A 25,283-nucleotide genomic window follows, 5' to 3' on the forward strand; every position below is an offset into this window, starting at 1 on the left:
GTTCTCCAGAAGGGACTTTCTGTATTAAAGTTTGCTTAAAAAAAAAAAAAAAAAAAAAAAAAAAAAAAAAAAAAAGAGAGAGAGAGAGAGAGAGAGAAAGAGAAATTGTTTAAAAAATGCACTTGCTACCAAAGTAAAAATATTAAGCACTCAAAATTCAAGAAATGCCAGAAGGTATAGGTCTTGTCAGATGTTTATATGACAAACATCTATATATTGTTGTGTTACACAGGGCACTTGCTAAATGAATATTTTTGTTGGATATTGTGAACAATTTGTCCTCTAGGACTAAAATGGAAAATTGAAGTGACTTTAGAGACCAATAGCTTTGTGATGCCAAAAGCATCAAATAACAAAACAACCAAAAATGACCAATAAAGGTTCTGGCTCAAAATCTCAGTGAAATCAAGGGGACTCAGTCCCCATTCCATGGACTTGGAAATGAATAAACAAGAGAACAAAAATATTGGAAATGCTATACTGCAAAACCCCAGAAACTAACCCCCAATAGTTACATCTTTTACAGTGTTTTGTTTGTTTGTTTGTTTGTTTGTTTTTGTTTTTGTTTTCTTAGATCAGCACAGCAAAAATGCAAGAAGTCACTATGGACATTGGCAGACAAAGGTGATCTACACAAATCTTTTAATTTCAGACACAGGCAGAAGTAATATTTAGTATGGCCTACAGTTGTTTTTTTTTTTTTGTGATATTAGTACCTGTTAGTACCTTAGCTGGCATGCTGTGTGCTGAAAGAGTCAAAGAAGAAATTATGTGTTCCTGGCTTAGTCTGTAACCTAGGACTTGGTCATGTTTGAAGCTCCAGTCAAACAGCGCAGGACAGCAGTATAATGGGGAGGAATTCATCCCTTGCAGCTGCCTGGGAATAACCTGGAAGCAATGTGTAACATTTTGTGGAAATTTATAATGCATTCCCTCTCTGTGTTTGACCATCGTCCCATTGTTTGCTATAGGGCTTTTTTAGGACATCAGTTCAACAAGATGTTATTTGCCTATATGCAAGAAAGAGACAGCTCCTTCTAATCCACTTTTGCACATATTTTAAGGTCCATGCAGGTGTCATTGCTTCTTGGGATTCTCAGCTCCAGCAAGCTGAAGCAGCCATCATGCTCAAGCTGACACTCAAAAAGGCAGCAGTGTGATTCTTCTGGGGAACAGACTGAACCTCTAGCTAAAGATAAAGGTTTCTGTGACTGACCAAACCAGAGAGATGAGGTAGCATTTCCCATCTGATGAGAGAGGCCTGTGAAGGTCTGTACTACCATGCGCATTCTGGAAATGTGTCAGGACATGGGATCTGGAGCCACTTCAGCTGCTCAGGGAGTTGAAATATCTGATTTGGGTTGCCTGACCTCTTGAAAATTTTGTACTCCTAACAAAAGATGATGATAGTTTGTTTATATGTTCACAAATGACTACACCTCCAATAAAAGAACACTTGTGGGTCATTTATTGCAGCTCATCCTGGCAGACAATTATAGCTACACTTGTCCCATGAGATGTCCAGCAGTGGCAGAATGAAGGGATTTCCCCACACAGATGGAGCAAAGCAGGTGGGAGACCCAGCCCTGACAGTCTGCACTGCCAGTGTATGAGGGGAGCACAGACCCTGTTGAACTTGGAAAGCTTACTCTCATATACAAACAAAATCCATGTACTTAATGTAAAGACTATTTCACAGAACACTGTTATTTACATTATAGCTCTTAAAAACCTTTACAAGATACACTATGTAGTAGCTACAATGCATGTATCGTGTCAGCATTGCTGGGAGAACTGATGTGGTAGCATTGTTAGATGCTGTTCTTTTTTTTTTTTTTTTTTTTTTTTTTTTTTTTTTCTGGGATTTTTGGTTATTTTGTTTTGCTTTCACAATTCAAATTGTTTAAATGTTATTAATCTAGATTTGCTGAAAAGGTCTGTGAACCTTTCAAGGAGCCTGGTCTGAGTTTGGAGTTTGTAACAAAACCTGAAGCCAGGCAAGTTTCATGTGGTTTTGAATTTCATCGTGAACGTTTCACCTGGGTCTTGAAATAGGCTCAAAGTAACATTCCCAGTTTGAAAGTCTGTGAGAATTTCCCTTTCAAAAGGATAAGGACTGTTTGGTGGCATTTTAAACAAAGAGTGGAATTCATCCACGTACTGATGAGCTGAACAAGGCCTTCACTTCAGCCTAATTCAGAGCTCAAAATAAGGACTTAATGTGGTACGTCAGCCTTATGCTGACCTTCTGCATAGAGATGAATGTCAACCCATACAAACATATACTGCATGGCTATTGTTTCAACTCCGGCTATTTTAATGTGGCATGAGAAGCCTTAAGGGAAGAAAAATACAGGTATATAAAATGAAAATACTGAGGTTTAATGCAATACCAAGATTGATAAGTGTATTCTTCACTGGTGAGAAAATTTCAAAAGCACTGGTGCTCATCTAATAATTTTGACACTCTATGCCTTATGAGAGTTGCTGTTGTTTTCATACAACTACAAGTTGTGGAGCTCTGTAATTGTGTAAAAAACTCATCTTTAAATTGAGGAAAAAAGTATGCAGTCATGGTTTGGGGGGAAAAATGGGAAAAGAAACCCTAATGTATAAAAGAGCAAAGACAAAAAGAATCATTTTTTATGTTTAATGGTCTGATTTTTAGCCTAATCTCATGACCTTGGGATCATGACTTCTTATTTTCAGTGCTGGCAACACTGGCAGAGGCAATATGCTGCTCTGCACATTTCAGCATCAGAGACTACAAAGTATATGTGTACTTTGGTCAAATGAGTGAACACCAGAAGCTACTGATGTGTTACCTGCATTTGGAACTGTTACTTCCTTGTGTTGATGCCAAAGCTGCCACTTAATAGCCACAAGCTGTTGCAGAAGGGAGGACAAGTGGCCAGCTGTACTGGTAACAGGTTGCTCCAGACCCAGGGCCCACTGCTTGCCCACTGTGAAGGGCAAGGGAAAGCCGTCTGAAGAGCACACTGCAGGCAGGGCCACGGTGTGTGGGTTCTTGTCTGCTGGCTGCTCTGGGAGGATGCCTCAAAGTGATTTCTATAGACTTCTGTTACTATCGTTATGTTGGTCAAAGCTGCACGTTCTGAACGTATCTCTATATATGCTAATACTCGGTTGAATTGTGTTTTCACATGTATTTTTTTTTTTTTCGGGGGGGGGGGGGGGGGGGAGGACATAATGGGAAACAAAAGCAGTTTCAACAGTATAAACTGTACCACTCTAGAAGCATCTCCTTGCTTAAGGACACCTTGTCATTGCACTAGCAACACTTTCATCATGTAGCGACCCCAGTGATACCCCATGTGAGCCAGAAACATCTTCAGTATCCTCAATAATCAGAAGTTTTTCTAACCATGTTGCTATGTCCTTTCCTTTCCTTTCCTTTCCTTTCCAATCCCTAGGCACAGATTTGTCACCTGGAGAGCCCTGGTCTCCCAGAAGAGTCTTCAGCTATTGAAAATCATTTTGACTTGACTGAATAGCTTCATGGACCACACCAATCAGGGCTTCCTGCGCAGTTTTCCGCTTATGTTACCTGGTAGAATAAGGAGCGGCTGAGACTGCTCACAGCAGCTTCTATTGGCAACTACTGAGCTTTCTTTAGGCCTACTGTATTACTTTCAAGAAAACCAGCCTGTTGACCAGCCCATTGCAATTCCTCCAGGTGCTAATCCCCTGCAACTGGTCTCCTTTGCCTCCTCCACAACACATACTCCTAGCACGTCTTCCTAAGAAAACGTAATACAGCTCTTCCACATCCAGGATGGATAGACACCCTTCCCAGGCATCCTTAATGCCTCAGCAGGACCAAGAGGAGAGGCAGTGAGGGTCTGGGAGAACTGCATCCCAGAGCCCACCTGCTGCACCCAGACAGCATGGCACGGCCCCTCGTTAGATGAAGCCCTGAAAGCTGCTTGTGGTGCAAAGCCAGGAATGTGGTGAGCCTCTCATGCAGCTCTCGGCCCCTTTCCGACCGATGCAGTCGCGGCCGTGTGTAGGAGCGTGGGGTGCCCTGGCCGGGCAGGGTGCCCCCATGTAGTGGGCCCAGCGGCGGGCCTCGGCGGGGTGAGCCGTAGAAGACCCGTTTGCCAGAGAGCACAGCCGGTGTGTGAGAGGGAGGGCCCAATTCGTGCTGCCTGGCCACTTCACGCCTTCCCTGCCGGCACGACGAGGCTGGGGAGCCCCGTCCAAGAGCCCCCCGGGGAATTCCTCTCAGGCGAGGGGAGTCCCCGGCAGCTGCGGGCCGGGGCGGCTTCCCCCGCCGAGCCGGAGCCGGAGCTGGGGCCGGGGCCGCGCGGGCAGAGGGAGGTGTGGCTGCCGGGGCCCCTCAGCCATTGCCGGCTACCGGGAACGTCTCGCCGCGGCCGCTCGCCGCCGAGCCCCCGCGGGCAGCCGCCGGATCTCCCGGGGAAAGGCGCGGGGGCAGCGCGAGCCCGCGCGGCGCTGGCCGCCGCCCCGGCCGGGACCAGCCCGCCGGCGCCGGGGCACCTCGCCCCGGCCATTTTCCTCGGGAGGGAGGCGGTGGCGGCCGGCGACACCCGGCTCCGCGGCGCAGAGGCCGGGCGGCGGGGCAGGGGGGGAGCCGCGCAGGCCGGGCCGGGCTCCCCCCCGGCTCCGGCCCCGGCCCGAGGCGGCCGCGGCGGAGCGGGGCGGGCGGGCGACCTCCGCCGCCGGCTCCCTGCCCGCCTGCCCCGCGGCCGCGGGCCGCCGCTAGGCCCCGGCCCTCCTCCGGGCCGCCGAGCGCCGCCGCGCCCGGAGGGAGCCCCGCCGCGAGCCGGCAGCCGGCAGCGCCCGTCCCGCCGCCGCGGGGAGCGGGAGCGAGGCGGCGGCGCGGCCGTCCCGCAGCCCCCCGCGGGAAGCGGCGGCCCCGGCGCGCAGGACCGCGGAGCGCCCCCGCCCCCCGCGCCGCTCCCCCTTTGAAAACTGATCTTTGGCTCTTCGCGTGAAAGTGATTTGAATTTGGCTCGGCGGCGCTCTGCGCAGGCGTCCAGCTGCTGGCATGCTGGCTCCTTGCAAAGCAGCTGTTTTGGGTTTGAAATTCCAACATGGCAGAGGCTGCAGTCAGTCTTCCCTTCAAAAACTTGGAATGATTTCAAATCATAGGCACCTTCACTTAACCCGAGCCCCCATTCATCAGCAAACACATCGGATCGATGCTACTCTAACCTATCGGGTGCTCGTACCAAATCTCCAGGTAAGAGGATCTCTCTTTCCCTCTCTCTCTCTCTCTCTCCCTCTTTTTTTTTTTTTTTTTTTTTTTTTCCTTCGGTGTTCCTACCACCGGTTTAAATTTTATTTAATCTCAAAGCTCTCTGAGACAGCCGTGTATTTTTTAAGCGCCCGCTCGTGCCCGAAGTATTTTGTCTAATTCGCGGTCGTTTTTTGATGTTAAATACTCCGCTCTGCTTTCCTAATCGTAGTCTGGAAAGTCTAGCTATACAATCGCAGTGCATGGTTTTTCCTCCTTGATCATTGCCAACAATAGTAGGCAGATTAAGAGTTGGCGATCGCAAGCTCCCTCCCCACCTCCTCCTCCTAATTGGATTTATTTTCAAGTTGCATTAAAAATAATAAACTGCCGGGAACGCGGGGCTGGACTTTGAGACAAGTAACTTCGGAGCAAATAAGTGCAAATAAGAAGCTCGCAAAACAAAAGTTGGGTTTAAATTGCTGTGTCTCGGCTGGGGGGGCACGGATATGTCAGAGGAGCTGTTGCAGTAAAATGTAAGCACATCATCTTGGAGGGGGTACAGCGTGGTGGGCGTATTGTTGGCTCGGAAGGGAGAGAAAGATGTATAATTTAATGGTATATACAATCCACTGATCCTATTACTATCCTCCCTGGAGCTCTTGTTAGTTTCAATGGGAGTGAGTGAAATTGACATGGACTTGCATTCCTGGTCATGTGCTTTTTTTCCCCCTTTCTTTCTTCTCTTGTGATCTGAGATCCCCTTTTTGTTGATGTTGCTTTCCCACTTAATTATATGCATGTAGGTTAAATGAATACCTGACGAAAGGGCCCACGTTTCAAGGCAGTGACATTTGATAGCTGAGAGGAAAAGTGGCTTTAATGAAAAGCAACCTTTGGAATTCCTGCTTGTGAAAAATCCAATTCAGCTTTTTGTGCTGCCAGCAAGAAATGATCAGTAGCACCAGTGTTTATGGTATGTCCGTTTTGGGATCTACTTCCTTTGCATCTAAATAGCAAAGACAAATTTAAATGGCATGATAACGCACTGAGGACTCTGCATGCAAATATTTTGTAATAAATACCTAATGTTTAGTAGTATATTTTCACTCGTGTATATATAAGCATTTTTTTCTCTTGCTATCATTTGTTTATCATTTCTGCTTTGATTATAGCATTAGTTTTGTCTATTGTATTGATCTCAGTTGTAAAACCTAAAGTTGCATGTTACTCACAGTGCACTGTATACACCACTGAACTCCAATGGTATGTAAATTAGTAAAACTCGGTGACTGGAGAAGGGGCAATTGCGTAGCTATGAATATATGCACCTATATGTCTACATAGTCATGCATACATGCCTGAAATGCATTTTTTCCTTTTGCAAACTAATTATTGTTGTTATTATTTTTGATTATTTACTCGAACTCTGGCTGCTTTTCCCTCTTTTACTTTCAGCGTAATCATCTGCTAGAGGTTTTAACTGATGTGGGGTGGGGGGAATGTTTTGCATGTAAACAAACAAACCCAGTGTTGTGGCTGACTGTTTAATACTGTTTAATAAGTGGTATTTCATGCTCAGTTTACAAGTGTCTGGTTCCCACTGCTCTGTTCTGAACGTGTAGCAGAATGAAATAATCAGGTGCTGAAACTGGCTTCATTTTAACGGTCACTCTCCAGCCCCCCACGCCGCCCCCTCCTCCAAAAAAGTCAGATAAAATGGAGCATGGGGAATTTCAATAGGTCTCCTAGTGGTGCAGGAGATGCACCTCTAGGTATGCAATTAAGACTAAAGAACTAACAACAGAAGCGACTATTAGTCTGTTTTGTGCAACCAAAAAGGGGGTACGTCCACTTTTAATAGCGTGTGGTAGCAACAAATAAGGATGGAGAGAGACCCTAGGAGAGAGAGAGAGAGTGTGTGTGTGTGTGTGTGTGTGTGGTTTGGGATAAGGGGAGGTCTGGCTTGTGTGGCTGATGATCTCTCGTAATAACATATCTGAATGCAAGAAAGAGATTGAGAGAGCAGTTGCACAATGTACACTATTTTGGTGTTGTAGGTGACTATATTGCTAAACATATCCTGGGTGCTATACGATGGGAATGATCTGATTGCATTTTGCATTTAGAACTTGTTGACTTTGAAGCGATCAATAAGGCGACTGTTTATTTTAGATGCACATAATTTGCCCTGAGAAATGTTTTAAGGAGGAGAGCGAGCGAGCGAGAGCGGAACATTTTTTTTTTTTTTCTTCCTAGAGCTGTTGGAGCGAATGTGATTGCCAGATGGGAGATTTCCCTCTGTGATGTTAAAGCTGTAATATATATTCAGAGCAGATTGGACTGCTGCTTGTGATGAGGAGGATATTACATTTATAAATTTTAAATCGGGAATCGGACAGTATGCTGAGAGCTGAAATTGGATGGTGTGGACGGTTTGGACTGTTAAATGTGATTCCCAGATAATAATAATAATTACAGTAGCGGTAATATATATACGTGTAATAAACATGGTAGTATCAGGCAGCGGTATATATACTATGGCACTTAAGTATATATTGCCAGATATGGTTTCTCCTCGCTTCCCTCCGCATTCCCTAAAATGTTAGGGGTTGGAGGTGGTGGGGAGGGGGGTTCAAAGCCCACTCTTTAGAGAAATCAGACGTAACGGGGCTCTTTTCTGAGGAAAAGTTTCGCTGCAATTCTTGCTGGGGATGCACCTCTGCCTGAGTTTTTGTTTTGCCCATGTATGTGGCCTGACAGTGCCACAATCCTGAAGGGCTGGAAAGTGGGAACTAGTCACACTCCAGCAGCTCTGCTGTTGCAAATTAAAAGTGTGTTGTGGTCAGGAAATGAAAGCTACAATGTCTCTTTTGAACAAGTCGTTTATCAAGAGAAACATCTATCAAGCAATGACTTGTCACATTGATCCTCTAAAAGTTAGGTCTGAAGTGGAAGCTGCTTTGATGTTTTTGATCCCAAATTTATAAAATTGAAAAAGCTGGAGAGAGTAGGACCGATTTGCACTTAAAAATGACTCCGCTCAGGGCGTGACAAAATCATCAAGTATCTGTGATACAGAGCTGGTAAACCAAGGAGGTATCGGATCTTCCACCTAATTTTTATTTTCATGTTGAAACTTTACCTTTGCCATGCATGCATCTGTGTTCGTAGTTTTAAAGATCCTTTCTGTATGCTTGTGCGTTATTTCATCAGGGGTATTTTCTTGCTCAGGAATACATCTGTTGCTTTCAAATTGAGCCTTTTTCCATAGTTGTTTTTGTGATGGTATTTATAGTGTTCAGTCTGAGGAGGCAATCTCAGATACCTTTTTTTTTTTTTTTCTCTCATCTCAGTCTTGTTTCTCCTCCTGTATTTTTAATGTCGATTTCACCTCTCCTCCTCATGAAGCAAACTTTTGTTTACTGCCAAAGTAATGTTTATTGCAAATGAGGGTACGTTTGGAGACATCTGTTTGCACAGCTTAAAACATGTTATGAGTCCTGCTAAGTGTGTCTTCTCCTCATCATCCTCTTTTTGTTTCCATTTTTGACATGTGAACCATACTTTCTTTCTCAAGAGAAGCAGAGTTTTTCAAATTGTATATAAAGCGAGGTTTCAGGACAGAAAAGACCAAAACAAAGTCTAACCTGATCTTTTCCCTCGTCTGTGTTTATTTTCAGTCATTATAATTGTTTAGTGACTTTTTAGAAAAGTTTTTCATTTTGCATGAAGTTTGTGTTTGGATTATCAGGGATTCCCTCCAACTGAATGAAAGAGAGGGGTTTGGTTTGTGTGTGTGTGTTTTCCCTTTTTTTTTTTTTTTCCGCTAAGGTATGAGGGAAGTCGTCCTTAAAGCAGGATGCTTTGACTTCTTTTCTTCAGTGTCACAAATGAGACTAATACTTATGGATACTTGATAGAGACCCATTTGCAAATAGGCAACAAACAGCAGCGTGGTGGGAGTTTTGGTGAGTGTAATACTTGCTAATTAATCATGTTTGAAATGAAGGAATCATAGCGTGGTAATAAAGGCTCATTGTTGTTTGATGTTTGTAACAGGATGTGACTCCTACATGAATCTGGCAGGATTGGGGTTTTTGTTGTTATTTCCCCCTTCATAATAAGATACTTGCTGTTCACAGTCAAATTGTTTTTTATTTATTGGAACATCTGTGAAAACACGTGTATCTGCTCTCTTATTCCAGCAGCATTTTAGAAAATATGAAGATTGTATTGTTATTGATCTCTTCATCATACAGTTCACAAGAACAAATGACAGTCTGATGTCATTAACTGTTCTTTTATCCTTAAAACTTTTTTTTTTTTTTTTTGTTTAAGTGGAATTTTTTCCTCATTATAAAGAGCCTACTACTCATTTTCTTATGACTGATGAAATAGCTCTTCATGAACTTTTGTGCCCTTCTTGCTTACACATCACAGTAAGGGACAGTAATAAAACGTGTATTTCAGAATAGTTTGTATACTAGTCCTTTGAAGTGTAAAAATGTTTGGATGCTGGTTTTGTTTCTTTTTTTTTTTAACATTGCTCTTTATCAGATATGTCATCTTTAGGCTTTACTGTTCATCTTTTAATTAATAATAGTGCTGTATATGATGGAGAGAGATGTGATAATCTGTTTCAGACTGCAAAGCTTTAGGTTCAAATTTTAATTGATTAATCGAGGCTATTTTGTACTGCACGAATAAGGTTTATAATCTGCTTTTGTTTAGATGGTCTCCTCCTTTTTTAAAATATAAATTCTAGAGGAAAATGATTTTGTACGCTTCCCGTCAATATGTTTGTTCAATGAATGCATACAAGAAGCATTGAACGTAATGACTGATCTTCCTGTAGTCTTAATCATCAATTAATAGGCTTATCTGCTTGTTAGGAGTGGGTTTAATGGTACAGAATCTGCATGAGATCTCTGTATATGAAACATTTGTATGTTGTTTATAATAGACTGAGTTTTGATCTAGCATTCCCAGATCTAATAATAGAAATATTTGGCTCTTTGCCCCGAATCAATATATCCCTTAAGAGAACAAACTTCACATAATACTTTCATAAAGTGCCAGATGTATTGATATCGAGTTGATAAATTTAATTACTGGGGTTTTACATTGATTCATTGATCTTATGATTGGAGGAAATTGTTCTGCAGACATTTCTGAAATATTGAAAAATATAGCATGTCAATAAAGCTTGATTAATTGATCAATCAGCACTTTTCCCCCCTCTTAAGTCATTGATAACAAAAGGCATAAAATAAGTATAGAAATAATTTGGGATAAATAAAATAAAGAAATTCTTATTTGCTATTAGCAGAACATATGAGAGGCAAAACACTGTGCTTGTGGAAAAAAAAAAGTTCAACTTTGAAGTGGAATTGTGCATATTGGGCTCAATCCTTAGCTGGTATAAAATGGGTTAGCTTTAAAGAGCTGCAGAGATTTACAGTTCCCAGAATCTGTCCCACGGTGGCTTTGTGTGTGTGTGTGTTTTTTTTAGGTTTGTTTTTTTTAGTACTGTTCTTTGGTTTATTGGAAGCTGTTTAAAATCAGATATTATGGCTACCAAAATATATGGAATTTTAGATAAGCATCTGATCCAAAATGAACAGTATAGCTATAAAAGTAATTTGAACAGCTGTAAATTCAGGATTGTGTATCCCTGATATTGTTGCAGAGTATTAAACTCTTGCTGCTAGAGATGCTATCCTCTAAGTGAAAACTTATCTTCCTTATGGGAAAGACCACTTCAGGGAACTCTAGGCTGGGAAAGGGCCTGGAGTTTTTTTGTTGCTAAAATAATAATAAAAAATTCCAATAAATAGAATTAGATATAAGGATATTTTCCAGGTGAAAAACCTTACCGGAGCATTTGGCTCCATTTCTACAAGGCATGTGACCTTTTCACCCTATGTCAATGATATTTTTATAGAGTGTGTGAGAAATGCAAGCATGAAAAAATCCTTAGAATCATTCTATTTTTATTTAAAAAAATAATAAATAAAGAAAATAAAAGATCTCTGAATCTCAGAAAACAGCATATACATCTCCTTTACTGAAACTGCTTTCCTTTAAAGGATGATAGCTAATAGAGAAGAACAGAGAAAATCCACTTGCAATATGTTACCATAGGTTCGACAAATACAATCTTATCCTTCAAGGAGCAGAGAGTCCTAGGCTGTAATGGAGGTCAAAGGAAATCTAAGGCTTTCAGTCCTTTAATAATTGTACCTGCCACCCCCCTGATCAGCATGTTAAAGAGGGTATGTGTATATATATTATGTTTCTCTGAAGATAATTTGTATTTGCAGCAACCTTGTAAATACGAGTGGACTTCACTGCTATTGCTTCTAAATACCTGTTGATGTTGGTCTAGCTGTGTGACAAGCAAGGGTAAAATCGAAAGAGAAATAGTTGGTCAGTCTTGGTTACCCGAGTCTTGAGAAACCGGGAGGGAGATGGGGCTTTGACAGGTCAGTGGGAGAAGGGGAAGGATCCGAGGAGGTGTAATCTGCAGAGAGCACCGCTGATTAGAGCACGCAGAGTCATCTGCTGTGATGAAAATGTGGAGCTCATGCTTCTCGTTTGCTGAGTTATATTGCTATGAGGTATCGACACACACAGTATGGTAATAACAATATTGTATGTCTGCTCCTACCGTGTTGGTAACGCTACCTGTCAAACATATCATAATACCGAACTACCTGTTTAATCATGTAAGCAACACTCCTTGGTACAATGGCTATTGTATCTGTACAATGGAAAGAATAGCTTCATGTTATTATATTTAAATAATGGAATAAAACTTTTTGTTCTTTAAACTGTTTTTCTGCATTTGAAAAAAAAAAAGTTTAATCTGTCTCACTTATAATTAAAAATAATGCATCTACAGATGATTGTTATGTCACTTGGTGCTTTTTTTATTTTTTATAATATGCTATTAAGTGTGTAGTCATATGTGCCATGAAACACTGAAATAGCAATTACTAGTCATATTATTTAGCTGTTATTGAGGAAATAGTTTTTCTGTTCTTTTAAAGTATAGAACAGCTATTGCTAGTATATTTAGTTAAATTTCAGGTATCTTGAAAGTCATGTGGAGAAAAGTGCGGACATTACTTTGATCCGTTAGCAAACTTTGGTGATGCAAGTCCATTTTTTCTCCACATTTGGAAATTGTGTATTGCTTGGACTTTTGTTATCCATTTTTAACGCTTTCCTATTATACTTTTAATGTGACATGCACTCTGTTAAAGCAAAGGGTTTGTTTTCTGTATTATTTATGATTATTTGTGTGGCTTTTTTTTTGTGTGTGTGCATGTGTCATGCTGGTTATAGTTTGGTAATGGTAAATTGGTTTCAGTAATCTGTATTTTATTTGGAATAAGAGCATACTGTGGTCCAACTTCATGATCTAAGATAGCTGTCTCACATCTAATTAAGCATGGTCTGAATGAATGATTCTCTGGTATGGGTCATAATTAAACTTTTTGTTTCTCATCTTCAGTTTCATAAAATACTTAAGGGGCACATGAATGCATGCTTGTGTAACTCCTGCTAATCTGAATGGAAATTGAAAATGAATATTGAGAGGAGATGTGAGAAGGGGCTGGAACTGGTGGATTACAGAGGTTTGTGGCAGTAATGTGTCTTCATGTTCTCATTCAAGTCCCCCATCCCCCTCCCCCCAATTTATTTAGAGCAACTGCTATTTGATTTGCCTTTTAATATGTTGCAAATAACATCCCTATTTTCCTCTGAGAGGTTTTTCCTCCTTCTGTCTCCTCTGTTCTATCATGCAAGCAAGTCATTAATAAAAAGCATTTATATAGTGAGCTTGAATTATCACTTAATAAAACTATGAGAACTATGCTGCTGCAGAGATATTCCTATACAGCACAACAGATGTTACAGTGTGTGTGTTTCTTCTGGAGACATGGTGAGGGGAAGAGCCTACAATTACTTTATGTTACTGAGTGACAGCAGAGGGTGGATGGGAAGGATAAAGTTATATGCAGAAATGATGAATTCCTGACAATAGTATCAATATTGACATTTTAAATATTATGAACTGATAGCCCTGCTATGCAGGCTTCTGTGATAGCTGTGCTTTTAGATGAAAAGTAGCTATTTATATACCTTACAGCTCAGCGTGGTCACGTTGAAAGTAGGAACATACTCATCATAGATTCTGAGAAAGCACAGGTTAACGTCCCCTGTCTTCTTTAGACCTATCTGATTACTTTAGCCTCCTGTGTTGACACAGAAAGAAACAGCTAGATTCTGTGCTGGAAGAATAAAGTTTGCCAGCACTGACTGATATAAGGTATCCCATTGTGATACCTAAACCAAAATTTAAAAAATCAAGCATCCTTTTCAAGTAAAACTTGAGAAACACAGAAAGGAACAGCAAAGATGTATCTGAACACACTTGAAGGTGCACCATTTACTTTCAAAAGAGATTTCTCCCATCACTCATGGATAGCTCCACCATGAAGAGCGATATCAAAAGATCTCAGAAAAGTAACTATTCTTTTATGTCTTTGGGAACTCAGATGCTTACAAGATTGTTTCTGAGAAGGAAAAGAATTGATCCTATTTTCAGCCCCTTGTTGTTGGCATTTGTGGACCACATCACTATATACAGTACCGTAGAAATACATTCTTGGTAAATGAATACAATTCTGTTTCCTTTTGCAGCTCTAAAAGTATAGTTCAGTGCTGTTGCATGCAAAGTCTGTTTGGACCATATATTTTTTATGAATCTCTTCCTTCAATCTCTATGAAATTGTTTTATTTAAAATACATAAGTTTAATGAAGAGCTTTAAACTTACTTTGCAAGTAATATATATGATTAAATAGAGGAATTCAAAATGAAAATAATGGTGGTTTTTTTTGTTTTGTTTTGTTTTGTTTTGTTTTTATGAAAGAAGATAGGGTTAAACTCACCTGTGACAATAGGTGAACTGCATATCACCATGCAGTCAGAAAGCTGCTGGGTTTAAGCTAGCAAAACTCAATTATTTTTAATATGGAAGGAGCGTGTAAATTTGCTAGCTATTTAGCTGAATGTACACTTAATTTGCAAAATCTTTTTTTTGTGGTTCCTATTGTTAGATCTGCAGCTTTATATTAATACATACGTATGCTAGTGCTGTATTGAACGTACCATAAATATCAGGCAGGTACTCTATTTTAAAGATTTTAAAGTAATTTTTCATGTCTTTATAGAATTTCTAATAATTCTTTACTTCTTACTTTCTGCCTTTGATAAAAGCTGAAATAAATATATTTTGGAAACCACTCATGCTGCAATTAACCTTTTATAGTAATTGATTTTCATTTTGTTCTTTGACTTTCATTTCATTTAATTTCACACTCTTGTCCCATGCAGGAATTCTTTATTCTACAACACTGGTTTGTTTTTCTGCTTTCAGTTTACAAACTTTAGTGTTAACATTAATTTTGCTGATGCCATAGTATTCGTACTGAGAAATGTTATCTCTTTTCCAGATTAATATTAGTGTTAGTAGAGAGCTGGAGCTGAAACTCAGTAAATGCCATGTAACGAGCAGCAAGAAGTACTTCTTGTTATTTGGCCCCTAGCATTTGTCAACACGACAGACATATCAAAGGCACACCTTAACATGCAGTGACTGTCTTTGTTGAGACATAGATAGTTAAGAAGTTGGAGAAGCTTTTTTTTTTTTTTTTTTTTAAATTAGATGTAGGTAAATGATATCTGATTTGTGCTTGTAGAGGCTGAATACCCAGCACCTTAATAAATGACATTTTAGAATTTTTCGTTAGCTAAAAATGTTCAAGGAGTTGCAATGTGATATTTCTTCCATCACTGAGCACATTATCCACATGGTACAGAATAATGGACACACTGACACCAGTAGTAGTGACTGGAGTAGCGATTTTCACCACTGATTAGGGAGAGGTGTTTTGTTATTTCTGGAGTAGGCAAATAGCACACAACTATTTATTTTTCTCTAAGGTGTCAGCTGTTTAGAGATAGTGGAAGTCCTTGCCATCCATTACCAGCTAGTACTTTTTAGCTAAAGTTACCATTCCTTCCTGCTTGGGAGCTGCCAGAACAGCTGCAGCTTGAGCTTGAAGGCTCTGAGTGTCTGAGATAACATCACGAAGAGTGTTGCATCTCAGCAAGTGCAGTTCAGGCTGCCACTTCTGGTGCTCTGCTATCAGAGGCACTGAGTCCCTGCAATCTGAATGGACTTTGAATATGCAGGCTCGCAACAAATCTTAGATGAGGTGAGGTGGGTTATAGGGAATTTTCCCCAGAAAATGACAGGCGTTAGCAGTATTTGTACTTACTAAATGGCACGATCTCTCTCTTTTGAGGTATCAAGGGTGTGTAATAGAGTAAATAGGGCTTTTGATTTTTCTTGGTGGTTGTAAGAACACATTTTGAATGTGTCAGGACAAAAATACGAGTAAAAGTGTAACAAACGACTCATTTACGATTTTGGGTGGGGGAAACTTTAAACGTAGTTTGTTAATATGTAAATGTTCCAGCGGGCAAAATGCAGAGTAGATGCTGCTGCTCTAATTGCAAAACCTCCCTTCGCTACCTTCTCCCTCCTCCTGATCCTCTTCTCCCTTCCCCCACCCCCCATGGCTTTTTTAAACAATTATGGGCATTGTGCTCCTTAATGGCGCATGGTTACTGTAAAGATAGATGTCCTCAAATAATGAGTTTCTAATAATAATCAGAGTGAGTTAGATTAAACTGGTTTTGTATAGAAATCTTACAGTGTGAAAAAGTACACCTAAAATCCTGAGATATATTTACAGGAGCTAAGCCTATTTACAGAGTAGTAACCCAATTTTTGCACATGTGTGGGGAGGGAAGAGTAGGGGAGATGTTTATAAGTGCCTACAGTTTTGTCCACCTGCTTTAAAAACTTCAGAATAAGATTTATTTTTTTAGTGCAAAATTCTGTTTTACTTTCTAACAATAAAATGTGTTTTAAAATCACAACATAGTAGTTAGCTGTTGTGTTTACACTAGAAAGGTTGTATCCCTTCAAATGGCTTCTAGCTGTGCTCTTCTTTCTCGCAGTTGCTTCCCGTGCCCTGCCACATATTTTATTTTATTTTATTTTATTTTATTTTATTTTATTTTATTTTATTTTATTTTATTTTATTTTATTTTATTTTATTTTATTTTATTTTATTTTATTTTATTTTAATGTTTTTCCTGCGAAGCTTATTACATTAGATTTGTTGCTTTCTTCCTCATTCAGAAGTTCTGAAGGGAAGTAAATGGGCGTGCTATGTACAGTAGCAGATAATCATTACTTTAAGTAGTTGTCACTATGTTGGCTAAGAGAAATATTTTTCCTACCAGGTATCAGATCAGCAAGGCTGCACAATAAGCAGGGCAAAATAGTTTAACTTAAGGTTTAGAATATAGTTTAACTTAAATTAAATTAAAATTTAATTTAAAATTTTTAAAATTATTTTTAAATTAAATTTAAAAATAGTTTAACTTAAGGTTTAAATGGCATACATATGCCATTTAAATGGAAACAAACCCCCAAATCTCCCACATACCTTTTGGGGTTTGGCGAACAAAAGCTCACTTGTACACTCCAAATTCCCCAGGGCCTCAATTTGCAATACCATTATTTAAGCCTGGCCTGTACCAAGCCATTGCAGGGAAATAGGCGCTCTGCTCCCTGGTTTTTCAAAGCCATCCTGTGCCCCCTCCTTGCCCACTCAGGCCCCGTTCCCAGCCTCTGCCGAGTCCTGCTCCCGTGAGATGCTTTTGTGTTTGAAATACAGCAAATGTGGGAACGCTGCACTTCAGTGACAGGGAGAGGTGCCATTCCTCCCTGCCCATGCACCAAACTCCATCGCCTGGCTAAGATCAGGGCTATAATCACTTTAATATCTGTTGTGTCCTCTACCAGGTGACCTGCAGTCTTTCACTGTAAAGATAAGAGACTCTGATATAATAAGTTATTTCTTCTCCAAGTCCGATCTAGTCGAAAATACTAACCATAAGCTGTGTAGAAACTTGGACCCGCTTAATATGTTCCTGGAGTGCTCTCTGAGTATCTGTTGGTGGGTACTGACACCCAGCGCTGAACTGCCGTAGCCCAATGCAGCGCTGAGTGCTGCAGCTGTATGTGTTCTCCTGCCGATAAAATGGTAGTCTGGTTTGTCATTAAGAAGCTTGTCTTTTGAAATAGCACTTGAGGTGCCGTTCTGAGCTTCAGAGTGTGTACCTGTTAGTGGGAAGAGCTAAGAAAGAGATGAGCTGCCTTCCCGAATGTGGGCGGAAGGATGGTGAGTAATACCTGCCTTGGCATGGCATCTGCCAGGAGCTCGCTGGGTTTTTTTGCTGCTCTAGTTTTGAAAGGTATAAGGTAGTCTGATGAGCAGAGGGGAAAAAACAAAAGGGAAAAATACTTCCAAGCAAATCATTACAGCATATCTCAATGACTGTGCTCCACACTTAGATTTAATTAGAAGACAACTGCACTGGAAAACCAGTCATTTTAGTCATAGTTAACGACTGGTTCTCTCCTACCCCCAATCACAACCGATTATATGCTGCGTTGTATAATGTAATTTCCACAAGAAAATTAAGTACGAATAGGCACGATAGTATTGTGTAGTTGCAATAATGAGGTTTTCATTAATGATGTTAATTTATCACTTAACTACCCTTTTAGAGGTGAAAATAACTATTTTCCTTGTGTTTTCTTTTTACTCTGTATGCCAACCACTTTCCAATTGGCGTATTTTGTGCATATTTTAAGCAAAAGACTGTGACTGGGTAGCTATTAATGTGTTCCTTACATGGCAAAGAGAAACACTGGATATCCATGTTTCTTACAGGATAACCACTTTCTGGAGGAATCTCTTTTATGTTCTAATATAATTTACCAGTGTACGGTTTCAAAAGTGTCATGGGTAGTTCAACGCTAGATTCTAGACAAGCAAGTTTGTTTCCTAGTTAGCCGTAATACGACTTACTTGGTGTCAGTAATAAGATAATAAGGATAAAAATCATGCATGGCTTGAGGGGGGGAAAAAAAGCCATGCATTTAAGTTTGTGCACCAAATTCCACTTGGTGATGTGCTCGTTGGGCTATCAAAGTGCCTTGTGGGCTTTATTTCAACTACTGTGTGATTGATTTCGTATATTAGAGCTTTTTACCAACTGCCAAAGAAAAATTTTACCCTGTTTTTATCCTGAGATGTTTTTGTCTTTAAAAAGATCCACACTTTATTACTACACAGGTGGGTGGTAAGAAAATTTATCATTGTTATTTTTTGGGTGTGGCTGTATTAAGAGTCTGGATAACCTGAATCTGAACTGATGTTGGGTAGATTTTTTTTTATTTTTTTTATTTTAATTCCAATGCCCAACTGTGGAATTGATGTATCATCTTAAAATTTCAAATCTATATTTCATGCAGTGTGCCAAAGCACCCATGAGCTCATTAAGAAAAGACTTTTTCAATTGTATCTTGTGTTTATGCATGTATTTATACTTGACAGGAATCCTTTAGAGGTTTGGTTTGCTGTATTAATACTTAGAGTGTCTTGGAGCACATAAAATATACTTTAAAAAGTGAAAGGAGAAAGCATTGCTTACAGATGTAGTTCCAGTAGCTTCCTCTGTATTTTGGTACCTGCGGGCAAGTCCCTCGGCCAGACACCCAGCCTCTAGAGGACAGGCCTTGGCCAGACCCCAACCTGCATAGCCCGCTGCAGAAAGTCCTAATGCTGGCACCTACAGCTGGCACCTACAGACAGCATCCTGTTTGTGCTGCACAGTAAGATCTCTGCGTGTGTTTCTCATTATTGCTTCAGTTTTGTTGTACAAAATGGATTTCTTTTTTTTTTTTTTTTCTTTTCCTTTTTTAATCTTGGGGAGGGCTTTTTTGTATTTATGTTGTTTGGCAGAGGTGGTGGTTTTTCTCACCAGCAATGGTCTTTATGAATGTGGAGACTCAAATCCTCTGTGGTATGATCGTGTCGTCTATTTACAGTTACTCCTTCACCTGGTAGAAATCTTCTTTAGGTATGCACTGTTCTTTGCTGTAGTGAAGACTACAGAAGCCAGCCCACAATATTGTAGACTTGCAAAATTAGGTACTAAAATTTATTGTGTATTAAAATCTAGATAATACATTATTTAGGTGATACTAAGCCCAGTTTAAACTACTCCAGTTGCCTAGGTTCAGTTCCATGACTGTTTTTGTCTTGCAAAATGCCATATGACATTTTTTTGTTTTCCTATGGACCATTGTTACAAGTGCTGATATTTATGTGAAGTCAGACTTGTTCTCCAGTTCAACTGTTTGACCAGGATTACACCCACCATTGGAAATCAGAGGGCTTCCAATAATTCAAATAACTCTGATGGTCTGCTTTAATGTTTCATTAGATGTGTTGAAGTGCAACAGAAGAGCAAGTATTCTTGGATTTGGTGCCATAAAGTAAGACACCCCCTACATCCTGATCCACAGTTTAGCTTTGGTCTAAAAATGTGAATATATGTGTTTAAGGAAAAAATTATATGTAAGAAATTTTTGTTGCATTAAAAAAGTCATTAAACAAGTATACAAACTTTCCTAAAAGTGTACTGGTTTACCTTGGACACTTTCTGCTAGAAGATTTTGAAGTATTACTTTGGCAGTTTAAATTGAAGTTTAGTTGGAGCATGTACATTTCAGAAGGAGAAAAGTATCTCTTGCTGATGGCTGCATTAAGTCCTCCATGCAGTCGTACATATAGGCCTGTTGCTCTGGGCAAACTTGCTTCTTGAATGAGTGCAGCATTTTAGCTACACATTTATGGTTGAGCCTTGAAGCTTAACTGCATTACTGAGGTTCTGCATTTCTGTAAAACACATGGAAAAAATGAGAAAGAATCCAGCAAAAGTTATGGGAATTGGCTTTGTTTATTTTGTCAGTCACATCTTGTAACTGGGAGATTGGTGCTCAATTCCCACTTAGCTTTCCAACTTTTTATTTAAAAGTAACTAGAAAAAAAAAAAAAAAAAAGCTGTTTGCTTTATGAAGTGTGTGGTGTCTGCCTTACAGGTAACACTGGATCAAATTTGTTGCGGGAGTTGGCCACTTAGCAGTGAGTGGTTTGGAAGGTGTATTTAGTGTGTTCCTAGGTTGATGCAACCCCACATGGAAAATTTTCTGTTGCCTTAAAATGTCAGTTTTTGTCAGTCTTATGTACTGACACAGTTTATGGACATGCGGGGGAGAAAAATTCCCAAGATGAAGCATGCTCTGCAGAAGCACTAGGTCATATTTTTTATGTCTTGATTATCCGTGGCTAAAGCATAGTTGATTTCCTCGTGAAATAATGGTGGCATTGTTTTGCAATTTGTCAAATCTGCTTTTCCCCATGGGCTTGGGACAGTCACTTGCGTGTCACTTCAGACCTTGTATACACCCAGGTTGCAAGGTTCCTTCACTTGGTGCTGCCTGGTCGGGCAGGGCAGGAGGGGCCCTACTGTACAGCAGGAAGCGCAGCACCTGGAGGGCTACATGGCCAAACCTTTACAGACCTCATCCCTGTAGGCTTAGGGGTCTGCTTAGAATAAGCTTTAGCTGTCATGGAAAAGGGGTGGAAATATAGTTAGGGTATCTGGTCAGTCTTAAATAACCAAGTTTTTTGATGCCAGAGTGGTTTACAGTCAGAGACTGTCCCTGCTGATCTGCCTGGGAGAGAGCAATCTTTTTTCCCCTAACTGCCAGTAGAAGACTGATCTCATGCAAGCATTTATTTCCCTTATTGTTGTCCTCCAAAAAACAGTATCGCAAGCCCTGTCAAATGAGTGGCTTTTACAGCTTGCTCTGGAAGCCAAGAAATTCAGGCTATGTTGAATGGAGTGGGGGAAGCCAGTCCCAGAGCCAGAAGCATCCCCTCAGGTTGCTGGCAGGGCGATGCTGCAGAGCCTCTGCCCGTCTTCTGCGGCAGAGCCAAACAGGCTCTCAGGTGGATCGAAAGAGCAGGGACAAGAGAATATTCCATGAAGGTACTGATAGAGTTTATAGGAATTTAAGTAGTTATATGGGGAGAATGATTCAAAGTGAATTTTGCTGGGAAGTGTGAAGCACTGAACACCTCAAATGTAAGCTGGATGAATGGTCTTCAGTTTTGCTGCTGGAAGGTCTGCCCATGTTGTGCCTTTGGTCTGAATGTAGAAAGGTGTGAATTTTGTCCTTGTGGAACATTGTAGCTCTGAAACATCGGAGAGGGGAGAAAAATAGCAAAGGATTTTTTTTTTTTTTTTTTTCTCTCCTGAACAAATGAAAGCAAGAGCAAAGCCTTGAAGATCATTTTAGAATTCATGCTCCAAATTTCTCTTTAAACCATTCTTAATAGAAACAGTAAGTTATAAATCATCTAAGCAATTACCTGAACACTGAAGTAGTGGGGCCCAGCCTGGGCTTCAGCCCCAGATGTTTCTGGACTACAATAATGGCCCAGCCCAGATATTTACAGCTTAATTTCTGTTCATGTGCACTTGTCCATAAATGGTTCCTTTTCCATTTCCAGTTCAACAACCGAACCACTTATAGTAGAGAGTGATTTAAACTTGAATGATGGCAAAATGTGAATAGAGACAATTTACCTCTGGAAACTTTAAAGTCCACATTTCCAATATTTAAAATGCAAGTTAACTCTTGAACAGGGCATGAATTGATCAATAAGTGCCCCCTTTTAAATGTCATATTCTTTATAAGATGAAAAATTAAAAATCTGATTTAAAACAATTTTTTATTTTTATTTTTTTTTCTTAGCTTTTTGCAGTTCAGAGCAAAGCTGTTTTTTTTTTTTTTACCTCCCTTTAACACTACGCCACCTAGCACTACTTGCGTGGCGAGCCAGTGTACATAGCCTCCCTCCTCTCCCCATTCCTGTCCTCCCTGCTCCTCCCAACCAGCCCCATTACTTGAAACTAAACAAATTGAAAATAATGATTGGTAACCATCTGCTGTGCTGAAATTCCACGTACAGCAGTTAACTCCATTTTACAAAACAACTTCAATCTAGTGAATTACAGTGCAGTTCTTGGTGGCAGCAGACAGCAACAAGCAGTTTGAGTTCCTCTAGACAAAGCGGCGTGCGTGGGGAGCGTTATGCAGAGTCACTCGGTGGTGGTGGGCAGAGGGAGGGAGGGAGGCAGGCTTTTGCCTTCAGACAGTTCAGCGTAATGCATTTGAAACCGGACTGTAACCACAGCCTAATTGTTTCATCTGATTAAAAAAGAGGCCAGTCCATAAAACTGCACAGACAGGCAATCTTACAAGCACGCACCCTTCAGTTTGGTTTTCTGTTTCTGCAGCTGTAGTGTAATGCAATGACCAGGCTGTTCGGCTTTCGGTCACTTTCATGTGACTTTTAGGCTGCCCAGTGAAAACGTCAACCAAAAATTAGATTGCGTAGCTGGTCAAAGTGTATCGAAGAGCAATAATTATTCATAGAGTTCCTATGAAGAAACTATTCTGTTGATGCAGAACTGTAGCAAGGATGTAGTAAAGCACTCTGAATAGTGACGGGCTGCCACACAGCAGATATTCAAATAGTGACAGGCTATGATGTAATATTAAAATAGCTACCATTATCATCTATGTTTTTAACTCGATTTCAGTTATTTGAGCTTAGGTTTTGATCGTATATAAAGAAAGTTGCTTAAAATGGGCAGTATATTGAGTTCAAAGGACCCATACAGTTCATAAATTCTCCGGTGTCTACTGGATTTTTCATCAGGGAGACTTCCAATAAAAATGATCTATTTTAGAAATAATATTGTTTAGTAGGTTGAAATGTGGTGTAATAAAATTAGACCTTCAGTCTTCTAAAGTTACTACTTAGATGGCACCCTTGGGATGGTAAAATGGCTGTATAAGCAGATGAATCAGACAGTTTCACTGATGGATACATTTGTCAGTCTCTGTTACAGATATAATATATTCTTATATCTGTAATCCTGACACTGTTACATCCAAATGAAATCAACATGAGGTTGTCATCTTTAAGCAAATATGTTAAGTGTTGTCTTTTGTGCTTTGGATTTGAAAGAAAGGGGCCCAAGGGAGCCAGCATCATGCAAATGGAACAAATCCCATTTCTTCTGAGCTGTGCTGTTTCCCCCTTCATGGCAGCTGGCTGTGTTATCTTTGTGTGTTTCTCTGAGTGCTGACAATTCTTTCAGTGATCTAAGTTAGGGCACATTAGAAAGTGGAAGCAGCTGTCTGTCGTTATACTGAGAGACGTGTTTGCTCTACTGCAAAGATGAAGGACCATGAATCCTTGACACACTCTCTCCCCCCTCCCCCTTTACTTTCCAACATGATCAACATTCAGACGCACAGATTGTCTGCTTGGACAGTTTTTTGTTCTGACTGACAGCATCTGGCATAGACAAATTTAAAAATACATAGCATGCCATGCTTGGAATTGGAACATCCCTTCTTTATTAATCTTCTCATTTAAACCATTCATTTACATTTCAAGAAAGGTTACAGCTTGATATGGTTGAAACATTTATTTTAAATGAATAACCTCCTAATGAAATACCTTGAATGAGCACCAAACAGTCAGTGTTCATTAAAAATTACACCTGATTAGTATGGCCTTGGAACTGGTGTGAAGACATAAGATTTCCCCATTGTCTCGATCCATAAAAAAAAAATGTTTAGCATGTGTGAGTGTGTGTGTGTATTTTTTTTTTTCCTTAAGCACAAAGCTAAATGAGAATGGTGTTTTCACTTGCAACCCCACATCATTTTCAGGAGTACCATGTTATGAAGCACTAGCCTTTAAAATGCTATTTGTCTAATTAAACGTGTTTCTTTTTTTTTTTCTTTTTTTTTTTTTTTGTCTGTACAGAAGCATTTGAAGGAAACACCTAAATAGTGTTTTGTTTTGTTCTATTCTGCTAAGGCATTTATGATTTGAGGGACAAGATGCTTTATGAATTGATGTAATCTGAAATCCTATGTATATTTTTTCTACTGAGAAGTATGTACATGTTTGTATGCAGTACTTTACTAGTAAAATACAACTGAAATGGTGGACCACCCACTAAAATGTTTATGCACGCGCACATGCACATATGCGCGCATACATCCTGTGCACTCTCATCTTCACGATCCAGGTTAGCAACACAGACGTGCTTGTCTAGCATTTATGTAAAAATAATATGAAAATTGCCCATACCAGTCACAATATGGACTTTGAGTTCAAGAAGGGAGGAAGAAAAACCTTTTCTGCTAGGCATTTTAGACGCTTTATATCACTGTGGATTGCAGCTTTAGCTACTTGCAGTACAGAAGGAAAAAAAAAAAAAAAAAAGGCTTCCAGAAGGGAGGGGAGGGGGGGAACCCCCAGTATTATAAAACAGAGGACTGTTCAAGTGCGTGGCAGTAAATATGTAAAACAAGTATCCTGGCTTATTTGGAGAGGAAAGGGATGCTGCAGCAGACAGGCTCAATTAACAATTGTAAGCAGGAGAGGACTTGTATTCCTTCGGTAAATGTAGGAGAGGTCATTTGCTTTAGGATAAATTCTGACAAATTTCAGATAGAGACATAAAGGCTGGAATAAATATGACAAAAGACTTTCAGTTGCACATCATGCATTTTGTATTTGTAATGGGCATTTACATTTTTTTCTTAGGTAATAGATTTATTTTTTATTAATGTTTTCCTGATTAATATATCTTTAAATTAATTGACTGTGAAACAAGCATTTTGGGACAATAGGAATTTTAACGCAGGCTTGAAATATCATTTACGCTTTAAAATATATATCTATCTCTTAGTAATTCCTAATCTATTTTTCTTTTCCTGAAGGAAGCACTAAGATAAGTTTCCAGTGTAGGTTTTACTATGCTAGTTGTGTGTAATCATAAAAGTGAAATCAAATTTTATTTTAAATGAAATCACATTTTTTTCCCCACAAACTGTTCAATTTCTGTGATAAACTTCTATTTTGATTTTTTTTTAATGACTAGTTATAAAGGCTTGT

General features: G+C 39.9%; 1 protein-coding gene across 4 annotated transcripts in view; it reads left to right on the forward strand.

Moving 5' to 3' along the window:
• Positions 1-4,674: 4,674 nt before the first annotated feature.
• The window catches only part of FIGN (fidgetin, microtubule severing factor), a 96,978-nt gene continuing 76,369 nt past the window's right edge, over positions 4,675-25,283 (forward strand). For 3 of the 4 annotated variants that reach the window (XR_014317721.1, XM_082762943.1, XM_082762944.1), the window contains exons 1-2: positions 4,675-5,227; positions 6,028-6,197. Coding sequence is in view for 1 of the 4 variants with exons in the window: in XM_082762944.1 (XP_082619070.1) it covers positions 6,173-6,197 (25 nt within the window). In the remaining 3 variants the exon portion in view is untranslated. The remainder of the gene's footprint in view (positions 5,228-6,027; positions 6,198-25,283) is intronic. The other variant, XM_082762945.1, reaches the window with a different exon arrangement.

This window comes from Aythya marila (assembly GCF_965140915.1).
Source record: "Aythya marila genome assembly, chromosome: 6".
NCBI classification, from domain to species: Eukaryota; Metazoa; Chordata; class Aves; order Anseriformes; family Anatidae; genus Aythya; species Aythya marila.